The following is a 22,585-nucleotide window of genomic DNA, read 5'->3' on the forward strand; positions in this document are numbered from 1 at the left end:
CAGGTACTCTTTAATTGAACAGACAAAAGCATGGAAGAATCAACTGTGAACACTGAAGGCATCCAAGTTCATGTTAAAAAGAAGACGGAAATTTTTATCCTAGGAAGCAATTTACCAGTGGAGTAGATTAAAAAGGGATGTAGGAGAATGAGTTGGGATGGGTCAGCATTTGAACATGTGACCTGCTGAGGACCTCTGTCTTGTGTCCCTAAGGATTTGTCTGCTTTTCTTCCAGCTATCTCAGCTGGGCTGATAAGATCTATTGTCTGCCTCCCTCTTCTATGGCCTGATTCTCACTCCAGTCACAAACTCTTCAGTCAGAGTACGGTTGGTGAAATTGTGTGACCTGTAGTTATGGTAGAAACCCAAAATACTCCTTGAGTCTTTAAAGATCTGTTACTTGACCATAAGTTGCAAGAAGCTTCAGACGGGTAGATGTGTTTCCCCAATTTTTACATTGTTTCTGTATATAGTCAGCTCTTATTTCTTAGAACAGGTTCTAGATACACTCAGTCTGCCATTCTGTTCTATCACCCCACTACGTTAGCATTATATTGCTTTTCCCAGGACTCTTTGCCACTTTGATTATTCACTTCTCAACAAATTACACTTAATGCTTACTTTATTAATATTGTCTGCATCGATCTCTGAATATTTTATAATCAAGAGAAGGATTCCCTCCTTGAAGAATCAAGTTTACTCAGCTTTTGATTTCTGCTATATAGTTATGACAACATTTAACTATGGTGACCTTCGTATTATCGGAGTGAAAGAACTTACGTCCCTAGCAGCCCTTCTACTCTCTTATCTTTGATTGTGGATAAATAGGGAAGGATGGTATCATAGGAATACCTAGCTATTTTCTTTCTCCTGTATAGGAATTATGGTTATGGATAAATGTTAGATGTGTTGGTCAAGGACTTTGTCTTTATCCAAACCTCTTCAAGCATAATTCCCACTAGCCTAGCTATGGGAGTAACTCTAGTACTAGGCTTTTTTTTTTTTTTTTTTTTTTCACATTGGTTATATCATATATATATATATTCCTAACAACCTCATCTCACATTGTGCCAAATTGAGTTTGACTCCAGCATAAAAAAATTGCCTGTCAAGATGTTGCCATTATCTCAAACTTTTTTATGCTTGCAATAGGTGGATGCTCAAATTCTTTAACAAGTTTCAAATATTCAGAAAATGCTATCCAGTATGTAAGTAGCGTAGGTGGAATTTAGCTGCAAATGCACATAGTTATATTACTTAAATGATAGCGGGGTTTGATCCTTATTTTGTCAAAATTGCTTTTTGGTCACTGAGATAATTTGTTGTTCATTTTCTATACTTTCACATTCCTGGCTTTCAGAGTAACCCACACAAGCTTTTCCTACAGAGATACATCCATTTGCTAATCACCTCCATCTGAATATTGTATAATTTAGTGAAGCTACTGCTTGTATAATCTACTATTGTCAAGATGCAAAAACTTAAATTATCTAGAACAGTTGAATAAACATCCTCAAATTCCCCTATTGCTTTCCTTCATATGGCTGTGCCCACCAAGTGTTCTTTAAATTACAGAGCATAAAATTGTGCCCTTTAGTTTCAAATATATAAAAATGTAGAGACTTCATCAAAAGAACGCTAGAACCATTTCATCCAGTCCTCCCTTTTCAAGGTCACATTAAACATGCTTATGATTAGACATACAAATAATTCATTTCTTCATTTCTCTGGTCTTTGGTAAATCTGATAGGCAATTCAATGGAACTGCTAATACATCCACAAAAGTCAGAGGAGTTGAAAATGTTTAACGGTTGGACTCGATGATCTCAAGGGTCTTTTCCAGCCTAAATGATTCTATGCTTCTATAATATGAAAAGCAGCAGTCTGACCCTTTTAAATGAAAGCAGAATTGGGTCCAGAAAAAGGAGCGAAGTACTGAGAAGACCTCAGATGATTTTAAAGCATGCTTAAAATCTCCAAAACAAGCTTGAAATACTCCCTCCATGAAGGAAAGGAGGGTATCTCAACATGGTCTAATAACAAATTCAAAAAAGGGAGCACGCACGACCATCAGCATCCCAGGAATATCTCTCCTCATACTGTTTCAGCCAGATAATATTAGGCTGTCAACATCTGACTGACCCATGTTTCACTGCTCCTCAGAGGACGATGTCTCAGAGGACTTTGTGTACTTAACAGCAATCAAAATAGCAAAGAGTGAACAATGCTACCAAAATGCTGGGTTTTGCAAAGGGAACTACTGAAACCTTACAGGTCTCTTTGAGAACATGAAACTAAAAACTCTTTTTGCAGGAGTTCACAAAGTGTCCCTGATGTAGAAAATGAGAGCACTGCTGAGATCTTACCAGATTCATAATGAATAAAGTAGAAAAGCAACCTGCGTTACTGGGTTTGTCACCACTGGTCCAAAGGCCATTGATAGGCCAGCACAATGGAAGACAAGAGTCAAGTAACATCTAATGTTACATATAGTGCTAAGCCAGTAAGAAAGTCTGTCTCGCTGAGGCAAGAAACATACCCCTAATGAAAGAAATTTCCTAGAATAAATGCCAATATTTGCACTACAGCCAAAGGAGAGAGGAAGAGGCCTGGGAAGTCGCTGAGAATAGAGATCCTGCCTGCCATGACCAGATTCCTAAACTTTTATTTTAAGTGTATACATTTTAGGCAGAGGTTAGGCAGGATCGCTTAAGATGAAACCCCCAGTTCTTACAATGAAACTTTAAGCGAGAAATTCTCATCTGGGGAGACTTTGGAGAACTGGAACTCTTAGGACAGATAAGGAGCAGATGCAGAAGGGAATGGATAATCATGCTCTCTGCTTCCCAAACCCACAGCCTTTGGGAACATCTTTTCTAGCAGGTTTGGGGTTTGGTATTTTTTCCCTTTTATCTCTACAGCTCAGAATTCAGAGCTGCAATAGAAGTGAATGACGAGGTGCACATTACATTTTAATAGTCTGCTCTTTTACTTTATTTTATTTTTGGCTAGTTGCATAAGGGAAATAAGGGGCAGTTCTTCTTATCTTTTAAAAATAGCAAAACATTCCAGTTGTCCTCAAACAGAAAACGAGGATTTTTTACATTTTGTAGGTTCTGTCTGATCTTACTTTAAACTCTCTGCTGCAGTGATCATGTCAGTTTATGTGGATCAGTCATATGTTGCTAAGGGCATGCTTCATATCTTTCTTGAATCACTGGCAAAGTGATTTGTGAACTGTACAGATGAAAAACAACACAAGAGAAGATATTGTTAGTAGTTGCCATTGATATAAAAGCAGTTTATAGCAAGTCACTGAAAGCCCAGAATCAGGACCCTCAAAGCTATTTTCAAGGCTCTGCAAGCACTTACAGCAAATATGCAGTCTCTGTTCTAAAGAATTGCAGTCTAAGATTAGTGCTAGCAGAGGCACATAGGTGGGAGAACATCCGCAAACAAAATACTACCATGAAGAATAATAGACAGAAGTCATAGCTTAATCAACAGCCTGACTCTTGTCAATGGTGTTTAGTAGGCATCACAGCAAAGGCGTATTTTTAGGTAAGATAATGAGGATATCTGTGCCTGTTACAGTAAGCTTCTCTCAAGCCTGGGAAGGCATGAAGATGTCTGATTGAAATCAGATAAGACGCTGGGAGGGGCCAGCATTAGAGGCTAGTGGGAGGCAGTAATTGGCCTGAATATATGATGAGAAGCAGATAAACTACCAAAGGCTTTGAAAGTCATGTAAAGAAAATTTCCTTCTTAGTGAGGTATTAGTGAAGCAATGAGATAAGGGAAGGGATGCACAAAGAAGGGATGAAGAGAGGAGGGGGTCATGGCCGCAACAGCAGGCTATGGAAATGTGTGGTAGCATTTGGGTAGGTATGATGCAGCTTCCAAGGCTACAAAAAATTAACTGATAGAAACCAGGCTGGTAGTTTTAGCTACTAAACCTCCCTAGCTCCTCTTCTAAGCTGAGGCAGCTTGGACAGTGAGATAACTTCACCTGAGGTTTTTCCAGCATCTTACATGAGGCTTAGGGTTTTGGACTGTTGAAATCCCCCATGATTTAGTGCTCTGTTTTAAATATGAAAAAGGCTGTGAGTCTTGGAGGGATATGAAAGAACGTTCTCCTTCCCAGTGACAGGGGTATGAGTAGGGTGGGGGAACAGAAGGTCAGGCTCCAGTGCAGAGGTACGGCCAGCTGCAGGAGCAAGATATGGAGAAGGAAGCTTGGAAGTGAGGGGGAGAAAGGGTAGTCCTTCATAAGCAGGATGAAAAAGTCATGAACTAAGGGAATGTGGGGACAGATCTGGGCCAAGTCCAAAGAATGTTTGAGTGTGATGAGAAAGCCAAGGAAAACCCAGAGAGAGATGCAGGTTGGTTTGTTGTTGTTTGTTTGTTTTTATTTAAAATAATAGGGGCATATTTTTCTTGTACTTGGTAAGAAGAAGACTGCTTGGGTTTGGAAGCCTTGGCTTGCTCTTAAAGAGGTCAACTGTACACTCAATGTGCCTTTGCAGACCTCCTGGAGTATAGAGAGAGGACTATGAGGAGAGTAAGCATTGGGGAAGAGGTGTTACAAGATTTTCTCAAGGGAGGAAAGGGAAAACCATGAAATTCACAACTGAAATATAAAAGCTACAAAATAAAATTATCTGTTTGTGCTTCCACAAACACAGACATGATCTTGCAAGTGAGGACAAGACCACATCTCAATTTCTAAAAATCCATTAACATTTTAAAGGCTACACCCAGAAGCAAGGTACGTTTAAGATCAGCTCAAAACCTCTATCTGGGCTTGTTCTACCTGAGACCTGAACCCTTTAAGACTGACTTCTTCTGATAATGAAAAATAAAACGTACCTTTCTAAATAGAGCTCACATATATGCTTTACAGTTAAATATTTCCTTCCCCAATAAAAACACACATACACTAGACATGAAGAAATGCAGTTCTACAAGCTTCTGTGACACCTTTCAGTTAAACAATCTTTGGATAATGAAAACATTGGAAAATAATAACAGGCCACATCCTTCAACGGCATTGGCTACAGCTGCCTTAAATCACTGAGCTGATGCTGATCTGGGCTGCTGCTCTGGCTCCATAGTTTTACTTGGTTACTTTTCTCAAAGTCAGATGAGATACAGTTCTGCTTCCAGCCAGTGGGCCGTACTACTGGCTCGTATTTGGCGGAAGCTTAAAGTGACACAATTTTATTTACCTACGTCTTCTGAGCCTCTTGTTTCTCAGTCTTTGTTTTCTTCCTCAAAGAGCTACACCTAAAGCCGTGGTGATACTGATGGCCTTTGCTGGCTCGATTATACTTTGGTAGAGTAGATTCACACTTTGCAGCATCTAGACCAACAGTTTCATAACAGCCTCACTCCAAGGCCAGATTATGTTGAATTTAATTGGTTTACAGAAACTCTCATCACCAGAATGAGATCTTCAGCTGTGCACTATCTTGCAAAGTGCTGCTGAGAGTAACTGCACATATCCCAAATCCCTCAAAGGGCCTCCTGACTTTGCAAATCTCTGGCGCTTGGATGTTGCCATAGCCATTCACTACCGCTTTAGTCTTGCTGCCCTACTATGCTGATGAAAGTAGGCCTACAAGATCTTTGTGGCCTTCAAAATGTTTTCCTTTCCTGAATTTCAGCATGTTGTAAGCATCTCTCTCTAAACCTCTTGCTAAGCAGAACAGACAACTAAATTTTGCAATTAAGTCTCATACTGCAGAAGAAACTGTCAAGTAGTAAACAGTGACATCCTAAAAGGACTGAAATTAATGGATAATGCATTTTATTAAATTAGCAGCCCAAATCTGCAAGCCAGCAAAAGCTCCTTGCTTCTGATTACCTCTGGGAACAAAGAAGACTAGAGCATGCTTATAAATAGTGGCAGTGGGCTTAGCATATGTTAACTTCTTTCCTAAACAAATATTAATTGGCTGTGCAGAAGAACCAGATCTTTAGTAGGAAGAAATCTTTGTAGCTCCCTTTAAATCAATGTTGACATGTTGATTTCACAAGGAAAAGGTTTGATTCTTAGTTTTCAGCTATCTTACTTTACTGTGATTCACTGCATTGCACAAGTTTCCATCAAGCTTTCTGCATTAGTAGCTTGTTGCTTTAAAATGTGTGCACTTTTTTTTTTTTTTTAACACAGAATTAAATGTTTCATGTCAGAAAACTTGATATTTGGAACCCGTTTGAAATCAACTCTGGGTCCTGAAAGGAAACCCTTACAGATTTCATCCCCTAAAGCAGAAAGTTTTGAACATACTGAAGTGGGCCAAAGCTTTAAACCTGATATAGGTCCATATCTGAAAGGATTTCTCTTCTGCAAGGTCTGAACACAGAACATGAGATTTTTTCTCATCTGACTCCCTACAGAGTCTAAACGCAGGAACCTTTGCCTTCATGCTGAGCAGGTGCTCCTTTTTTTTTTTTTCCTTATGCAACAGGCAGGATTTAAAGGTTATGCCACTGACTTTCAGTCCTGGTAGACAGCTGTACCTTTACGTTGTACTGTCACAGCTGTTTCCTACAGTACATTCCCCAATGGATCTCATCACAGACAAATGCCAGTGGGTTAAAACCCCTTCATAGGTACAACTGGAGACAGCCTGAACTGTAGGGGTGTTTGTTCAGCCAGACCCTCTGGCAGTAAACAGGCATTTGCACAGATTTTAGTGTGAATTAGAGGCTCCAGCAGCCTCAAATGGAAACCACAACAACAAGGAGGCAACAGCCCTTTTCACACAAGCCGTTTTTTCTTCAGCTTTGTAATGAAGCAGGAGAATAATGGGCAGCATCGAAGGAGAGGAGATGGGGCAGGATTGTAGTGGTTTCCTGTGGAGCATCTCCAGGAACATCATTAAAAAGCAAACCCCTTGCAGATGAATTAGGAACAGTCACCAACCCCAACTGCTGCCTCCATGAACTGAAATGTGTCAGGATTGTTGCAGTGTCTGGAGACAAAATGGTAGAGACAGCGTAAGGGAGAGCTGGAGTTTCTTTTTGCTTGAACTCAGTTGCCTACTTAAACAGTAACTGAATACTCTTCGAAGGGTATCTGAATGAGTTTTTCAGTGACCAGTATGAAGAATAAGGAGATAACTTGATCTAGCTTTATTCCCTTGAGTCAAGAAACTTGGTGTATATGTGTGCCTATTGAGCCCATGTGCTTGTTTCTTTTTCTGGGTCCTTAGAGTCAAAATCAAAACCAGGCCCAGCTGTTCCTTATAATTAAATTTCAGTAACTCAAGCTGAGTGTTTTTATTTTGACTAGTGACTTAAAAGTGTTGGCATTTAAATGGCCTCAACTATATTTCAAAGTTAACATTGAGAAACTTCACACATACATTAGCGTTATTTGTCTGTTGGCAAACTCAACAAAATACCACTGCGTTGATTTACATAGTGAAGGTTATCTTTGCTAACAGAAGGACTCAGAATTTCATTATTTAAAATATGAGGATGAATCTCATCATAGTGCAGGAGGCTACAGATGGCATTACATGCAACTTGCCACCTGAGTCAAGGGCAGAGGTGAAGTTTATATTGCGCACTGAGCTCTGTGTTCAAATATGCCTAAAAGATTCAAAACCCACACAACATTATCTGTGGCCAGGACAGATCTGACTGTAAGATGAGGACTTTCCCTTTCTGGTACTTAGATTTGTTTCTATGTGTCTGCCTTCTCCCTCTAATTTATTTATAAGTCATTGATGACATTTATGCCATACATGGGCAGTTTGTGATGCAATAAACCAGCAATAGGCTCAGTTTTCATTGCAGTTTCTATATTTGGGTATTTCAGTACATCAAAATCTGGATATAAGAAATATTAAGTCTTGCGCCAGCAGAAAGAAATTAATTTTATGCCTGCCTCTGCACAGAAGCCAAAAGCTTCAGGAAATAGGATCTCTTGCCATAAGCATCTTTTCAGATCCAGTTAGGAGAGGGGAAGGTAAACAATGAAATGCAAGCTTCAGGGTGACAGCACAGCAGTGAGATATGATTGTTCATGTGATAATACATATGATTCACAATATGTTTCTGACTGCCACTCCAAGACTCCATTACTTACTGATGATCTAGGTAGAACCTGGTTCCTGCTTTCATCAAGCTTTTGTCCATGGGAGCCCAGCTGTGGCACAGGACTATGTGCAGCCTGGGTGGGAAAAAGAGTAATTTTTTAAAACCTGAGCACTTCTTGCTCTGACACAAATCCTGGGAACAAGCAGGCACAGCATAAAGAGAGCAGCAGTTCCAGTGCCTGGGTGGGAACACGTCTTCTGCACGCCCCACCAGCAGTGATGCACAGCAACAGGTCCTTGACATGGAGTGCTATTAGGACACTGGCTTTGCTTTCTTGCTGCAGCTAGTCTTAACCAAGACTGAAGTCCCAGAGAGATGCATGGCATGGGGAATGGTTACTGAACCTGCCCAGGAGGACCAGGTGATCCTTGTGCGAAGTCAAGTGAAATCATCACAGGTAGACTTGGCATGCCCTGGGTGAATGTTTTCCTGACCACTGGCAGCAGTACTACATAACTGAGTAAGAAACAAGTAAGCACAACAGAAGAAAACAAACAAGGGAGGAGAAGAGCATCTTCTTGCCAAGACAAAGAGGGAAGCAATGAATGATGATTACTGATGAATAATAACCCAGAGTTAATGGAGAAGGGCAACAACAAAAGCTGTGCACAGCAACACAAACATTTTATAATGAGGGTAAACAGTGACATTACTAGGGTGGCCAGAACTCATCGCACATTCACATAGTACTTGTCTGCATTACACGACATGGCTGATGGCAGCAGCTAGGGCTAGAACATTACCCTTGGAGGCTCTATAATTTTATCAGAAGAGCCTTTCCATGAGAGGAAAGCTGTTCCAAAACTGAATTAAGGACTAGGTTTTCTTCTTGTTATTATTGGTGTTTTAAACTTAAATCAGTCTCAGATACATAGCCCTACTTGGGAAGAATGTTGAGCTATGGAGGCTTGAGGGCCCCTTAAGCACAACTAAATTAAGGCAGAGATGTCGAGCAGAAGTGGAGGCAATATCACGCTGTAGTAGAAACCAGGATTATAAAATCTCTGCCCACCGAAGAGATCAGAAGGATGTAGATAGCGCTATATTATTATTTTTAATGCAGCAAAGCCTAGAGGCTCCAACCAATTACCAGGCTCCACTGAGCACGAGGATGCACCACAAAATAAAAACATGGAAACAGACTGAACAGTATCCCAAGCCCTCTTGGGAAAACAGAAAGGCTTACTGACATTTCATCTTCCTATCAGTTTGGTGGAAGTAGTCAAACCTTGACTACCACAGTTCACTTAATCCAAAGCAATCCTCTCCCTGCCTCACTTCCTGAGAGAGCCTAACTGAAGAGCAGATTTGGGATTGATTTTATGATATCTCAAAAACTTTCACTGCTTTTTTGATCTCAGGGGACCTGTGGGTGTTTAGTGCATCCCGAGATCAGGGCACCTTGCCCAGTACTGAAATAGGGAGGGAAACGGTTGTTCCTGCAAGGCTCTGACTTGCCCACACTGCTGTGCAGCCCTGGCTCTCCCTCAGTTCAGTGCTTCTCTTCGTAGTTTCCTCACCTCTCTGGGCCATGAGGGATCCTCTCCAGCCTCCTCTTGCTGTGTCCTTCCTTGATCTCCATCCTCTCAGGTGCACCAGCCCTCTTGCTCAAGGATGACCAACAGGGTGCTGAGGTTTCTCACCCTGCCCATAAGCTCCATGTCCCAGGCAGAACAATGCAGTGCCTGTCCCTGCGTGGTGCTGAGCATGGCCCAGGAAGGGCAGGGGCACACGGAAACCAGCCAGGAAGAGATACCCAAGAGGAGAGCACTGAGAGTTTGCGGGGAGCTTAGGCAGGTAGCAGCGCACTCAGGTGTGCACAAACATGCCTGCAGATTTAAACACTTGCCTGCTCTTTACTGGGTTTGTCGTGGCATCTTTGGGAGATATACTCGAGTGCTGGAGCCCAGACATTTCACTAAGCTTGGAATTAGCCTGACCCAGGAAAAAGCAAGCTCGCACTTCCCTTTGTGTGCAAAACTTCCCCGCGGCAGCGGAGAACAAACGCCGGCAGGAGCTGCGAGACCTGGACAAATGTGTGCTCCCGGTGCACCTCCTGCCCCCGCCTCCCGAGCACTGAAGGATCCTGCAGCGCCCGTCAGGGCTGTTCAACCACGGATGTGCGTTTCCAAGCACACCAGACAAGAGGAAAAAAAAAAAAAAAAAAAAAAAAGGTAAGAAAGCCTGAGCCCAGGAGGCGCTGGGTTGCTAAAAGTTTAAGTGTAAAGCTGGTGATGTGATCCGCTGGGACGTGCAGCCCCCGCAGCAGCGGGACCCGCCGCGCCGCCGTGCACAGCTCCTTGCCCGCCGGGCAGGGCGGGCGGACCCGAGCTGCTGGCCCGTTTCGGCTGCGCCCCTGTCCCCCACCGTCCTGCTCACCCCTGCCCTCACCCGCACGCCCAGCTCCGGCACCGAGCGGCACCTGCAACGCCGGCGTGCGACGGGGCGGCGGGCGGCCACCCCCACCCGCCCCGCCGCCGCCAGCGGGCTCCGCGGGCAGCCAGGCATCGCCCAGCCCGGCGGCGTAGCGGGCACGGTGCAAGAAGGGCTGGGGCCGGGCGAAGGACCCAGGGGGGACCGCATTCCCCAGCGCCGTGGTACCCCGCGTCGGGCTGCGGAGAACGGGGGGGGGGGGGGGGGGGGGGGGCTGCTCCCCCTCCGCGCTGCGGTGGGGCTGTGGGCGGGGGTCGAGACCCGGCTCCTCCCGACGCCTGCGGGGGCAGGGGCGGAGGGAGGGCGGTGCGCGGGGCCAGGGCGGGCCGGGCCCCCCCCCGTCGGACGGCTGGTGGGTGCGGGAGGGAGGGCCGAGCGAGGCGGCGGCTCCTCCTCCACGGGCAGGCGGGCAGCCCGCCCGGGAGCGGCACCGGTTGCTCGGTGCTGGCGGAGCCGCGCCGCGCCGCCTGCTATATAAGGGGAGGCGGCTGCTCGCCGCTCCTTCACACCGGCCCCTGCCCGCGGCTGCCGGCGCTGGGCCGAGGCCGGGCCCCGACAGCATGGCCGGCGGTGGGGCGCCATGGGAGGTGGTCTCCCCACCTGCCTCCCGCGGACCCTCCTCTTCCTCCTCCTCCTCCTGCTCCTCCCGCACCCGCGGCGGCGGCTGCAAACTTGCTGCGGCGGGCTGCGTGTGAAGGCAGGGCCCGGCGGGGCGGCTCCGCTGCCCTCGCAGCCCCCGCCGTCGCGCCCGCAGCCCGGGGGGCGAGGCCGCCGCCCGCGGGCATGCGGCGCCGCCGCTGCCGCTGCGCCCGTCGAGACGCGGTGCGGAGCCGCGGGCGGCGGGGCTGCGCCTAGGGGCGGCCGGGGCGGGAGCCCCATGCTCGGGGCTCGCCGCGCTCCGCGGGGAGGCGGCGGGGCAATGAGCTGGCGGGGCGAGCGGGCACGCCTGGCCCCCGGTTTACCCTGCTCCGTCGCCCGCGACGAGTGAGGCTCGGCGGAGCCCGCTCGGTGCTCCCGGAAGGGCGGGCAGGCGGGAGGTGGTGCCGGCGCGGGGATGCTGCAGCCCTCCCCCGGCGCCGACGGGGTCCTGCCGGGGTAGCGGCCCCGCCGCGCCGCGCCGAGCCCCGCCGTCCGCGGGGGCGGCGGCCGCGGAGGGATGGAGCCGGCCGGCCCCTGCCAGGCGCCGCTGCTCCCCGCCAACGACTCTTACCACAGCCGAAACTGCAGCGCCGAGGAAGGGATCTACCAAGATGCCACCCCCCTCTCCGGCAAGATCGTACTCGCCGTCGTCCTGGCGCTCGTCACCCTGGCCACGGTGCTCTCCAACGCCTTTGTCATCGCCACGGTCTACCAGACGAGGAAACTCCACACGCCGGCCAACTATCTCATCGCCTCTCTGGCCGTCACCGACCTCCTCGTCTCCATCCTCGTCATGCCCATCAGCACCATGTACACTGTGACCGGCAAGTGGACGCTGGGCCAGATCGTCTGCGATATCTGGCTTTCCTCGGACATCACCTGTTGCACGGCGTCCATCCTGCACCTCTGTGTCATCGCCCTGGACCGGTACTGGGCGATCACCGACGCCGTCGAGTACTCCACGAAACGGACTCCCAAGCGGGCAGCGGGCATGATCGCTCTGGTATGGGTCTTCTCCATCTGCATCTCCATGCCCCCTTTGTTTTGGCGGCAGGCGAAGGCCGAGGAAGTTTCTCACTGTGTGGTGAACACGGACCACGTCCTCTACACCGTGTACTCCACGGTGGGAGCCTTTTACTTCCCCACGCTGCTGCTGATAGCCCTCTACGGGAGGATCTACGTGGAAGCCAGATCGCGGATTTTGAAGCAGACGCCAAAGAAAGCAGGTAAAAGACTAACGCGGGCTCAGTTAATCACAGACTCCCCGGGGTCGTCCTCCTCTGTCACGTCCATAAACTCCAAGGCCCCCGAGGGATCCAGCGAAACGGGCTCCCCCGTGTACATGAACCAGGTGAAGGTGAAGGTCTCGGATGCCCTGCTAGAGAAAAAGAAGCTCACGGCCGCTAGAGAGCGGAAAGCGACAAAGACTTTAGGGATTATTTTAGGAGCCTTCATCGTCTGTTGGCTGCCCTTTTTCATCATCAGCCTGGTGTTGCCTATTTGCAAGGACGCTTGCTGGTTCCACATGGCCATCTTTGACTTTTTCACGTGGCTTGGATATCTCAACTCCCTCATCAACCCCATCATCTATACTATGTCTAACGAAGACTTCAAACAAGCTTTCCACAAACTCATACGTTTCCGATGCACAAGCTGAAAATTTTGAATGCGATGTGTTCTCCGGGGCTGCCCCCATGCACGCCCGTGCCCGACGCCACAGGTAGGTGCGCGCCCCCGCCGCGGCCGGCAGCGATGCTCGGGACGGGATGGCGGGGGGGGGGCGCGGGGGGAGGTGGGCGATCGGGAATGGAGGGGAGCAGGTGCGACCCTACAAATAGCTTTTTCCATCCCGTCTCGGGCAGGACCGACTGTTTTCTAGCCCGCTCGGAGGGGTGGGGGCAAGCCGTGCCGAGCCGGCACTGCCCTGGCTGGTGTTCAGCTCCTTTGCGAGCGGCGGCGAAGAGCGGCGATGCTGCACGCTCCTGACATTTCACTCTGTGTGTGTGTGTCGTCCGTGTTCCCAGCCGTGTGTCGTCGTCCCGTGTGTCGTGTCCCGTCGTCCCCCCCCCCCCCAGCTCGCTTGGAAGTGACTCACGGCAATCTGCTTTTTATTCCACCGATTAAACTAATCTGCCGGCATTTCGTATGCTAATGCCCGTGTTGAGAGCAATTAGCGCTAAACGGCACTTGCTTTCCATCCCAGCCGGCGAGTTCCGCGGGGGGGGGGGGGGGGGGCAGGACAGGGCCGGGCAGCCCCCCCACCCCCCTTCGCCGCTTCCCGGCCCCCGCCAGCAGCTGGAAGCACCGCCGGGCAGGCGGGGATGCAGCCCCCCTTGGCAGGGAGTCGGATGCAGCCGCCGTGCCAGGGACGGGTTGGGTTGGGTTTTGTTTCCGCTCTTTGGAAAGGAAGGAAGGAAGGACAGGTCCCAGATTAAGGCTGCTTGTAAAGTTCAGCCTACTTTCTGGCCTCCATACAGCTCTGGCTGCTCCTGCTGGGAGCGGAGCCGGCTGGGAGGAGGCATCCTGCGAGGAAAGCTGCCTTTCAGCCACCGGGAAAGACTCGACACCTTTGTGTTTCTCTCAACGCGCGGCAAAGCGGTGCCTTTCTGTGCCTCGGACAAAAGTGGCTGCCAGCTGATAGCTAAACTCAGCGCCACGTTCTGCAGAATACATACTTGCCTTTATTGTGATACTTTAATAATTCTGCCAATCTTTTGCTTTTTGTCTGCAGAATCAAGTTGCTATTGTAAAGACCCACTGCTTGAAACTTCCCCAAGCCCAGTTGCCAGACTCATGATGCTGCAAAAACGTCAATACATACTGCCACCAAACTGCTCAGCTCTGCGTTTCAGTGTAATGACTCTGGCAGAGATGCTGTTCCAATAGTCACGCAGATCAGTTGCAAAAAAAAGAGGGCAGCCTCGAATCAAGGTCTATAATTCAACTGGACTGAAGAAAAACTTTGAGAGTAAACTCCATTTATTTTGCAGGCTTAACTTCTTAATTTGTTCTCCGGCCGGTTGTAAGGGTGTGCACAAGAGCACAGTTGTCTCTGTCTGTGTTGGTAGCATAGTTGTACTTCTGCACACCTGTAATTTCTTTCTTTCAGTGGAAAGAGTTGCTCCCTTCATTTATGAGGCCAAGAGGAGAAAAAAGCAGCATTTGAAATAGGAGTATCGCAGAAAATTCTATAAATGACTCCTTCAGCTGAACATGTGTGAGAAGTGACAGTGTGCAAAAGTTGTATTTGTATTTCAAAACAATGGCAAATACAAATGCTGTAGAAACAAGAGTTGTAGACCTGTTCAACTGCACTGCATATCTATAGTCTGTCCTCATAGTTGACTTTAGAAAGTAAATACTTCTTGCTTCTACTCCATAACTCAAGAGCAGAAATCAAGAAGTCCAATGACCTTTTACATAATCCAGCTGGGAATAGTAGTAGCAGTTTAATGTTGTAACCATGTTTTCCATTTTGTGTCAGTTGCACACCCTTACCGCATGAACCACTGCGAAATTTAGAATTCTCTAAGTAATTACATTATTTAGTGTATTTTGTAAAGAAGTGAAGCAGTTTGCTCTTTCAGAAGAGCTGTATCACCTGCAAAATAAATACCCATGAATCATGAATTAACTGATGTTAGTGAAATTACTCTGCTCCCTACTTCCCCCCTATTTCTTTTCTTTTTCTTTCTTTTCTTTTCCGATCAGACCTTAAGACAGGTCTATGCATATTCAGCAGTCAAAGTTAAAGTTTCAGGATATGGTCCACCTGCTGTGATAGAACTGCATTGATTGTTCCTCCTATGTGTAAATGAAAATGAGTATAAACAATAAAACGCTTTACTGTGTTCTCAGAGTGGTAGCAATTGTGTGACTGCAAAGAGTATTTATTGGTTTACCTGGTTTCTCAGTATTGACTTTTTAGGTAATGCTGATTTGATGAGTCATTCAAGAAAGCAATTGATAAAGGCTGAAATTGCAAGCTTCGATCAGTGGTCAGGTTTTTAACAGGCAGCTTTGCTTTCATCCTAACCCCTACTGTTAGGTATAATTCTTACTATTTTCATAAAACCTCATATTACATTTTTAGGTGTTTTTTTACAAATATTTTTCCTACTCCATTAAAAGCGAACAAAACTTATTTGAGCACTTGGTGGATACTGTAATCAATGTTCTTTTAAAACTGTATGTGTGTATTCTAGATGGGGGCTGTTATAAAGACTGGACAAGTCTTACACGATAAAGTCTTACATGATTTATCTACCTGTTATTCTTCAGAGAGTCATTCAAGTAATAAGGATTTATTTACTTAATTGAATAGTAAAGAAAGAACCTGACCCTCTGTGCCTCTGAAACATCCATTAACTGTAAAGAGGAAGATGCGCTCATGGTCAGGAAAGAAGTCTGCAAGTTGCAAATTAAAGTAGTGGGAAATAAACATTTTCTGTAATTTGATGAAATCCAGAATACTTGCCTCAAAATTACATACCTCTAAAAAAGATAACTATTATACTATGCTTCTAAAAAGTACTTGCTTAAATTATTAAGGACAAATGTGACCAGAGGAATGTTCTAAAATACTGTCTTATTTGATTGAAGTGCTTATATTCCTTTTAAATTTAGGGTTTTTGCATACATGGGGTGAAAATAGCAGGGAAGATAGCATCAAACAATGCTTAACCTATTCTTGTCATTTTCCATTCTTGTAGAATTAATTTTATCCCAAATTATCAGTGAAATCACTAGGTTTAGTGATTAAAAAATGGAAGATGAGACTGTAAAATTAATATTTTCAGCACTTCCACAGAGAGTTGAGTCTTCTGTCAGTTTTACAAAGTTATGTGACTTGGAGAGCGTGAAGTTTACGTTGGACTTTCCTGGTCCTCACACTGCTGGGGTATACCTTCATCTTCAGAAACTGGCAGCAAATATGCCTGGCTCCCTGTTGTGATGAGAGGATTTTGCTGAGAAGCTAATTCATCAAGAAGTTATCCTTCCAAGTTTATGCCGAGGCTCTGAACTTTCTGCACAAGCAAGATTTCAGATAACCGCGCTCGCTGTTGGGAAGACAAACAGTGTGAAAGCTGCGCTGAGTGACTTAGGGCCAGAGGAGAAGAAACCAACTGGAGCCCTGCTGAGAGACCTGCTAGTTAAAGGCCTTGTGCTACCTGAGCAGCAGCATCTAGTTCAGAAAACCATTCTCGCAGGGAGATAGGTAGAGTGAGGACACGCATCTGTTCACAGTGAAAGAGAAGAAATGTAGGGCAAACATCACTCATCCTGGAAGATATAAATATGTAAAACACATTCCAAGATTCACGTAGTGTGTTTTAGGACAGGAAGGGTGGCCCATGTGAGCTTCACTTCTTTGTGACTGGCAGTGTGTCCTGGTTGAACCTAGGTTTTAAAAGATGTTGGGGTTTGGGGATGTGTCAGTAGAGTTTTGACTCTCTCTGGAGAGGTCTGAGGATGTTGCCCTCCTGCCTCTCCATTCCTTTGCTGTTCCTGGTCCTGCTCTGCCTCTGGAAGGATGGAGCATCTGAAATTTTCAGTAGGAGAGGCTGTCCTTTCTGTCCACTCTGTATCTGTACTCCCATGGAAGGGGCTCAGAGGATCCTCCCTCTTGGTATTACTTTGTCATGGGAACCTCTTCATGACCCTGCAGGTAAACACCAAAGGTGCTTAAGCCCATGCTGTTTCAGTCTTCCATTACAGAAGCAGTGTGCCTTCCTTTTATCTATTTATTTGTTGCATTGGGTTCAAACATTGCCAAAAGATGTTGTTGAGACAAATCTCTGCTGAGCACGGAGGTTTGAAGTTGATCACACGTTTGCAGAACTCATGCTTCCCACATTCCATGGTAAGGGATATGCATATTGTAGAGTTTCTGACTGCAAGCGCTGTGAGACATGACTGTTCAAGAGTAGCTGCAGTTGTGGGAGCAGAGGTTTGCAGCCCCATAGCTGCGCTATGTTCCTAGTATTCCTCAATTTTTCTTAAGAGGCGTTTCTCACTCTCCCAATTAATAAAGCACAGATGCATAATATAGAAACTGAGAGGAGAAATCCCTTGCGATGAACCTTCATACAGCCATGTAGCAGCCTACAAAGTCTGCCTCTTCTGCATGCCTAAGGAAAAGAAAATGCCTTGACTAGTGTGCTAAGGCTCCGTGGGACAAAAGGGATTTCGACTAATTCTCTGGACATTTATACCATATTCACTGCCACAGCGTTTGAGGAAGCTGGCCTGGCCTTCAGCCTCCAGCAGGGCCATGTAGAGCAGGAATAACAGTTAATACTCTATTTGGAGCAGCCGATTTCCACCCTCCTCTGCCCCTGCCTGCAAAAAGCCAATGTGCCTTCCATTAGCAGAGCACTGCCATGGCTTTCTGATTCGTAGTTACTGCTCCCATGCTCTCTTGGTCAGAAAGGACTGGATATTGTCAGAAGTAAGCACTTTTACCAGAAAATCCAGATCAGTTAAAGCTATTCTTTCAGGGAATAAAGTGAAAAAAACCCAAGTAATTAGTAACATTGGAGAATTGGAGAACAAGTGTTGTGATCTGCAGCAGCAAATTAGACTGAGCAGCTTGGCTGAGGGCAATTCTGTATTCAAATGGTGAAATCCCATTCAAATTGAAATGTAGCAGAGATTGAAGAACAGATTTCTCCACCAAAGAGAACCTGTAGCAAAGAAAGAGGGCAAGGAAGTAGTCCAAAATCTCCAAGACTTGACCTCGGTGTGAGGAAAAAAATCCAGGGTTACTACTCTGTCTCAGGACCCCAGCAGACAGGTGAGCAAACCGTTTCAGAGAGAAGAACCATACCCAGAGATACATAGGAAAACTACAGGTGTGTGTTTATTCAGTAAAGTAGATTGCTAGCTTCTTTTCCTGTGTCGGGAACATTTTTGCCTTTAGGGGAACCACAGGTATTTGAGATAGGTCCTTGAAAACCTGTCTATATCAGGACAGAAAGGTTTGTGGTTCGTATTAAGAGGTTTTTTACATATTGCAACAGTTAGTACCGAAACAAAAACACAGGCCCAGATTAAGTGAACTCTCCTACAGCAGTGAGTCTGGCTGATGATAATAACAAGCATGAAACATTTAAGCCCAGAATGATCATATAGAAAAGGAAGCAGAAAATGAAGCTTTTTAATCAATCACATATTAAGCTTGAAAGATGTAATATAACGGGCAACTCAGTAGGTGAGGTGAAGAGGAGATCCACAGGATATCAAATTTACAATATAGAGATCAAAATCTCTTACTGAGTCATTTTCAAGAGCTGGAGAAAGAAAATCTCTGCTGTTCTTCTCAGAGATCAAACTCCTTGCAGTCATCCTTATAAAGGAACAAGACTTTTTTATTGTCTATACATCTGATACTTTGAAGACTACAAAACAGAGTTCGTGGCTGCAGGCCTTTCACTGAGTAATCATATGTTCTGTCTTTTAGGCTGAATGGTCGTAGAAAAATATGAAAGACAGGAACAGGGGATGATTATGTAAAATAATCCCTTTTTGGCATTTCTTTCCTTATATGGAACTAAGGGAAAAAGTAAAATAACAGGAAAATACAGGATCAGAAAATTTAAGCATTTATGAGGTTACATTAGATTTCAGGAACATGTTTAGGGTAGAATAATAAATATATTTTGAGAATTCAGAGAAGTAGAAATTAAATTAAAAGTTTCATTCCATCGAGATACCTCAGGGGTCCCACTGTCCTAATATTAGTTTCATAATACCATTTCTAGAAATCTTGATATTCCCAGATATGTTCAAATTAACATTTATTAATACATTCATACCTTCTTTTATATTAAGGCACACGCTTCCTAAGCTCATTCACTCTTTTTCCTGTAGACTTCAAAATTCAATTACTTTGTGCTCTTTTCTAGCTGTGCACTGTGCTTAGAACATGAATCTCATTTGGACCCAGTCCTCTAAAATCCAGCCGCTGAAATGGTGAGAAACATTGTTTTCAAAAGGAATATTAAGATCAGTACTTTTAAGAGAATTAGTGCAAAAGCAAGCAAGGTTCCTGTTTGCTATCTACAGGAAAAGGCTGTCCTTCTCTGACCTTGGTTCCTAGAAAAATCTGCTGTAGATTTGAAGGAGTCAGATATGACATAAGCTGGACCATAAACCAGTGCAGACATACAAAATAGTCAGATGTTTGGGCTGCAGAAGGAAAGCATCAGTGCTAAGCTCATATTGGGATGGGTCTCTCTGACCCACAAGGAACATATCAAAACTCTGCATTTATTTGAGTTCAGAAAAATTGAAAGGATCTGTCAGAGAGCAAAGGGCGAGAAGAGCTTCAGGAGTAGTTTATAGGTAAGAGATGGTGAAGGAACTGGTGTTCCCCAGGGGCTCCATGGTCTCTCTCTCCCTTGGGACTGGGTGGCCCTGGCTCAGTGCGTCTCCAACACAGGAACCATGTGGCCGTGGGTCCAGCTGCTGGGAGGACTGTGTTAGGGGAGCCAAATCCAGTAGCCTGGTAGAGGTGCGGCTGCACAGCTCCATGCAGCAGGTCCAACCAGTAGTGAGGCTGAGCAGGTATTCCCAGGTACGTGCGTACACATGTGCAACACACATACACACATTGCCAGCCACACAGATCAACACAGACAGACACACTCAGTGCTCACACCAACACGAACAGCACCAATGGCCTCGTTGTGCTCACCTCTCTGGCTAATCAGGATGAAGGTCCGCTAGTAGGAATGTATATATGTATATGTGTGTACAAGGTGGATCCCTCGAGCAGCTGGGCTCAGACACTGGATCCCAGTGTCCACAGTTGTTTGCACCTGGACATATGAGCCCCCAATGCTGTAGCCGCGCTCCAGCTGCTGGTACAGACCATTACACACACACATACATACGCACACGTACACGCATGGATACATGCACATACACCCATTAAGGATGCCACAATAGTGGCACGCGCGCACACACACACACCTGACTCCCAGGGCACTTCACCCACTCCCCAGCTACTCTGTCTTGATCTTTGCAAGTGATCACGCGCTCATTCGTGCTGGTCTCTCCAGTTTTTGCACCACAAACACACAGGCCCTCCCACCCATGATTCCACTGCACTTGTTGGCTCTTAGCTCTCCAGCTGCACAGATGCACACAAAATAGAGAACGTCACCCAGGAAAACGAGTTAGAAACAGAGTTTAATAAGAAGACATGACAGACTGCACTGATCAGACACAGAGTATGGCCAAGCAACCATACCAACCAGCCCTTGTTTACACAGGGCCAGCCCTTTTTAATCCCTTTTTCACTCTGTCATGTGATCCGTTCTTATGCTTGTTCCTCCCCGAAAGACCTTGAGCCTTCCCTTTGCCCACCTTTGGTTCCCCCACTAAACATCCCACTCTAAATCTTGTGCTATCCCCAAATACTCTTCCCTTGCATCTCATAATGTTCATCCCATACCCTTCGGTAGTAATCTGGCCCAGTCAGAAAGGTGCTCCTGTTGACTCATTGTGATGGGTTTCATGCCTGGACACAGGGGCTGAGGCTCCCCTGGGACAACTGGGAAGGACTCAGACAGACTGTACCTACCTCTGAGTCCTTAATTTGTGTCCCCTAGAACCACCTGCCGTTGTGCCCCTGTGCTCTTCTGGGTATGTGGAGATGGGTCTTTGACGGCCCTTTGGCCCCTCTGTGATGGGTCTGGGAGGAGTTAAGGGAGGGTGTTATTTGTCTTCCCCACCTGCCATTGTCTCTGTGCTCATTTATAGCAGTGCAGAGGAGCTTTTTAACATGTAATCTAACATTTTTTCTCTTTCAGGAAAAAATGAGAAGGGACATAGTTAGCAGCCACTGTTCCAGATGTCAGAAGACTAAATGTCTAATATAGATTGAACTAATTAGAATGTCAGAAACTACCTACTAAAATATATAAAAAAAAAGGATAAAAAAATTTGTTGTGAAGTCTTCATGTTGAATGAATATATAGACACCATAGGGAAAGCATGTTTATTTAGATGTCCACTAAACAGTCTTCAACAGCTCACAAACAAGTGTTTCAGAGCTATTCTCTGTTTCAGGACGTTGAAGAATAACAGTCTTTGTGTGTCAGGTCAGAGCTAGATCTTGCATATCCCAAGTTTAGAACTTACATATCAGACAGCTAGATCTGAAGTGCCTTTGTGCAAGCTTTCTGCACTTCGATGAATTCTACACTGATAGAAAAGCTAATTGAAGGAGTCATCATGATAAGTTAATCTGTCTCTTTCATTTATATACTTGTGCTTTGGCTAAAATTTTAGCGGAAGCTACCATTGGTTCCTTATGAGATTGCCAGTAAGGCACTGGACAAGTATGGGTGCCTGGGCAATGTACTCACATACTTAAACATACTTCTAAGCAGTGTATTTACACACAACTAAATCAAGACACCAATAACTTCCTTGTTTTTGAATAAGAGTAAGAAGTGATCTCTAAACTCTGTGATTCGGGGCCTCACAGGAACTTTGGGGAGAGGCACTGTCCTCCTCTTGGACAACAGCCAAGTCCCACAGATGTGTATGAGGCATACACTATTCAACATTTTCACTAGAGAGGCTGGAAAATCAGTGAGCGAAGGTGACTGACACTGAGAAGGGCAAAACAATGTAATATAATAATGTAAATAATGTAATAATTCCTCCTATAAATGCACAACAACATCACAAAAAGACTTTTTTTAGACGTACTGGGGACACTGTTCTGTGGCAACAACTGCAGTCAAAAGAGCAGTCAAAAGATTGCATATAGAAAACAAGGTAGAAGACAGCATTGTTTCACCTTTGTAAATTCCCATGTCCTGTGTCCTGCACACTACAAGAAGGCCAAACCTGCCTCAGAAATGATATAACAGAACTAGAAAACATTCAGGAAAGCAAAGAGTATTATCAGGGTGTGCCTGATGCCTCTTTTGGACACAAGCAATCCTGCACTGTAGCTACCAAGACAGCTGAGATGGTGCTTGAGGCTTCCTCCTTGTACCGTGCAAGGACGACTCAACAGCAAGGCAAAGGAAAGTAAGCGCATTCAAACACTATTGTAGGAAATAACACCTTTCTAAATGCAGTAGTGCTCAGTCTGATTCCACTGTGCCTGAAAATCCCCAGGAAGCATTTCTGATGCTTTTCTTGTCTCTAGTTGTACTGAGGAATGCTGATTCCCCAGTCCATCCTGCCCTGCTTCTGCATTAGGTGGAGAAAAATTAAGATCCTTGACTATTTTGCCAGTTTCCCAGCCATGACTCCTCTATTAAGTGTTAAGATTCAGCTAAAAATGGGCACTGAAAGGTACAATAACAATTGCATTTAAAGGAAACACCACCTTAGGTCTTTCAGAGTGGTCATCCAATGAATGAGGTTTCTGGAG

General features: G+C 45.7%; 1 protein-coding gene across 1 annotated transcript; it reads left to right on the forward strand.

The window, feature by feature from the left end:
• Positions 1 to 11,701: 11,701 nt before the first annotated feature.
• On the forward strand, positions 11,702 to 15,035 carry HTR1B (5-hydroxytryptamine receptor 1B). Its single transcript, XM_086461450.1, has 2 exons — positions 11,702 to 12,904; positions 13,916 to 15,035. Exon 1 carries the CDS (start codon positions 11,702 to 11,704, stop codon positions 12,839 to 12,841), a length of 1,140 nt encoding a protein of 379 aa, XP_086317576.1. The 3' UTR covers positions 12,842 to 12,904; positions 13,916 to 15,035.
• Positions 15,036 to 22,585: the final 7,550 nt, after the last annotated feature.

Source organism: Leptosomus discolor, chromosome 2 (assembly GCF_034619465.1).
Source record: "Leptosomus discolor isolate bLepDis1 chromosome 2, bLepDis1.hap2, whole genome shotgun sequence".
NCBI classification, from domain to species: domain Eukaryota; kingdom Metazoa; phylum Chordata; class Aves; order Leptosomiformes; family Leptosomidae; genus Leptosomus; species Leptosomus discolor.

Bases quoted from the DNA above. Each gene is read 5' to 3' on its own strand.
- HTR1B (XM_086461450.1), top strand. From the start codon at position 11,702: ATGGAGCCGGCCGGCCCCTGCCAGGCGCCGCTGCTCCCCGCCAACGAC.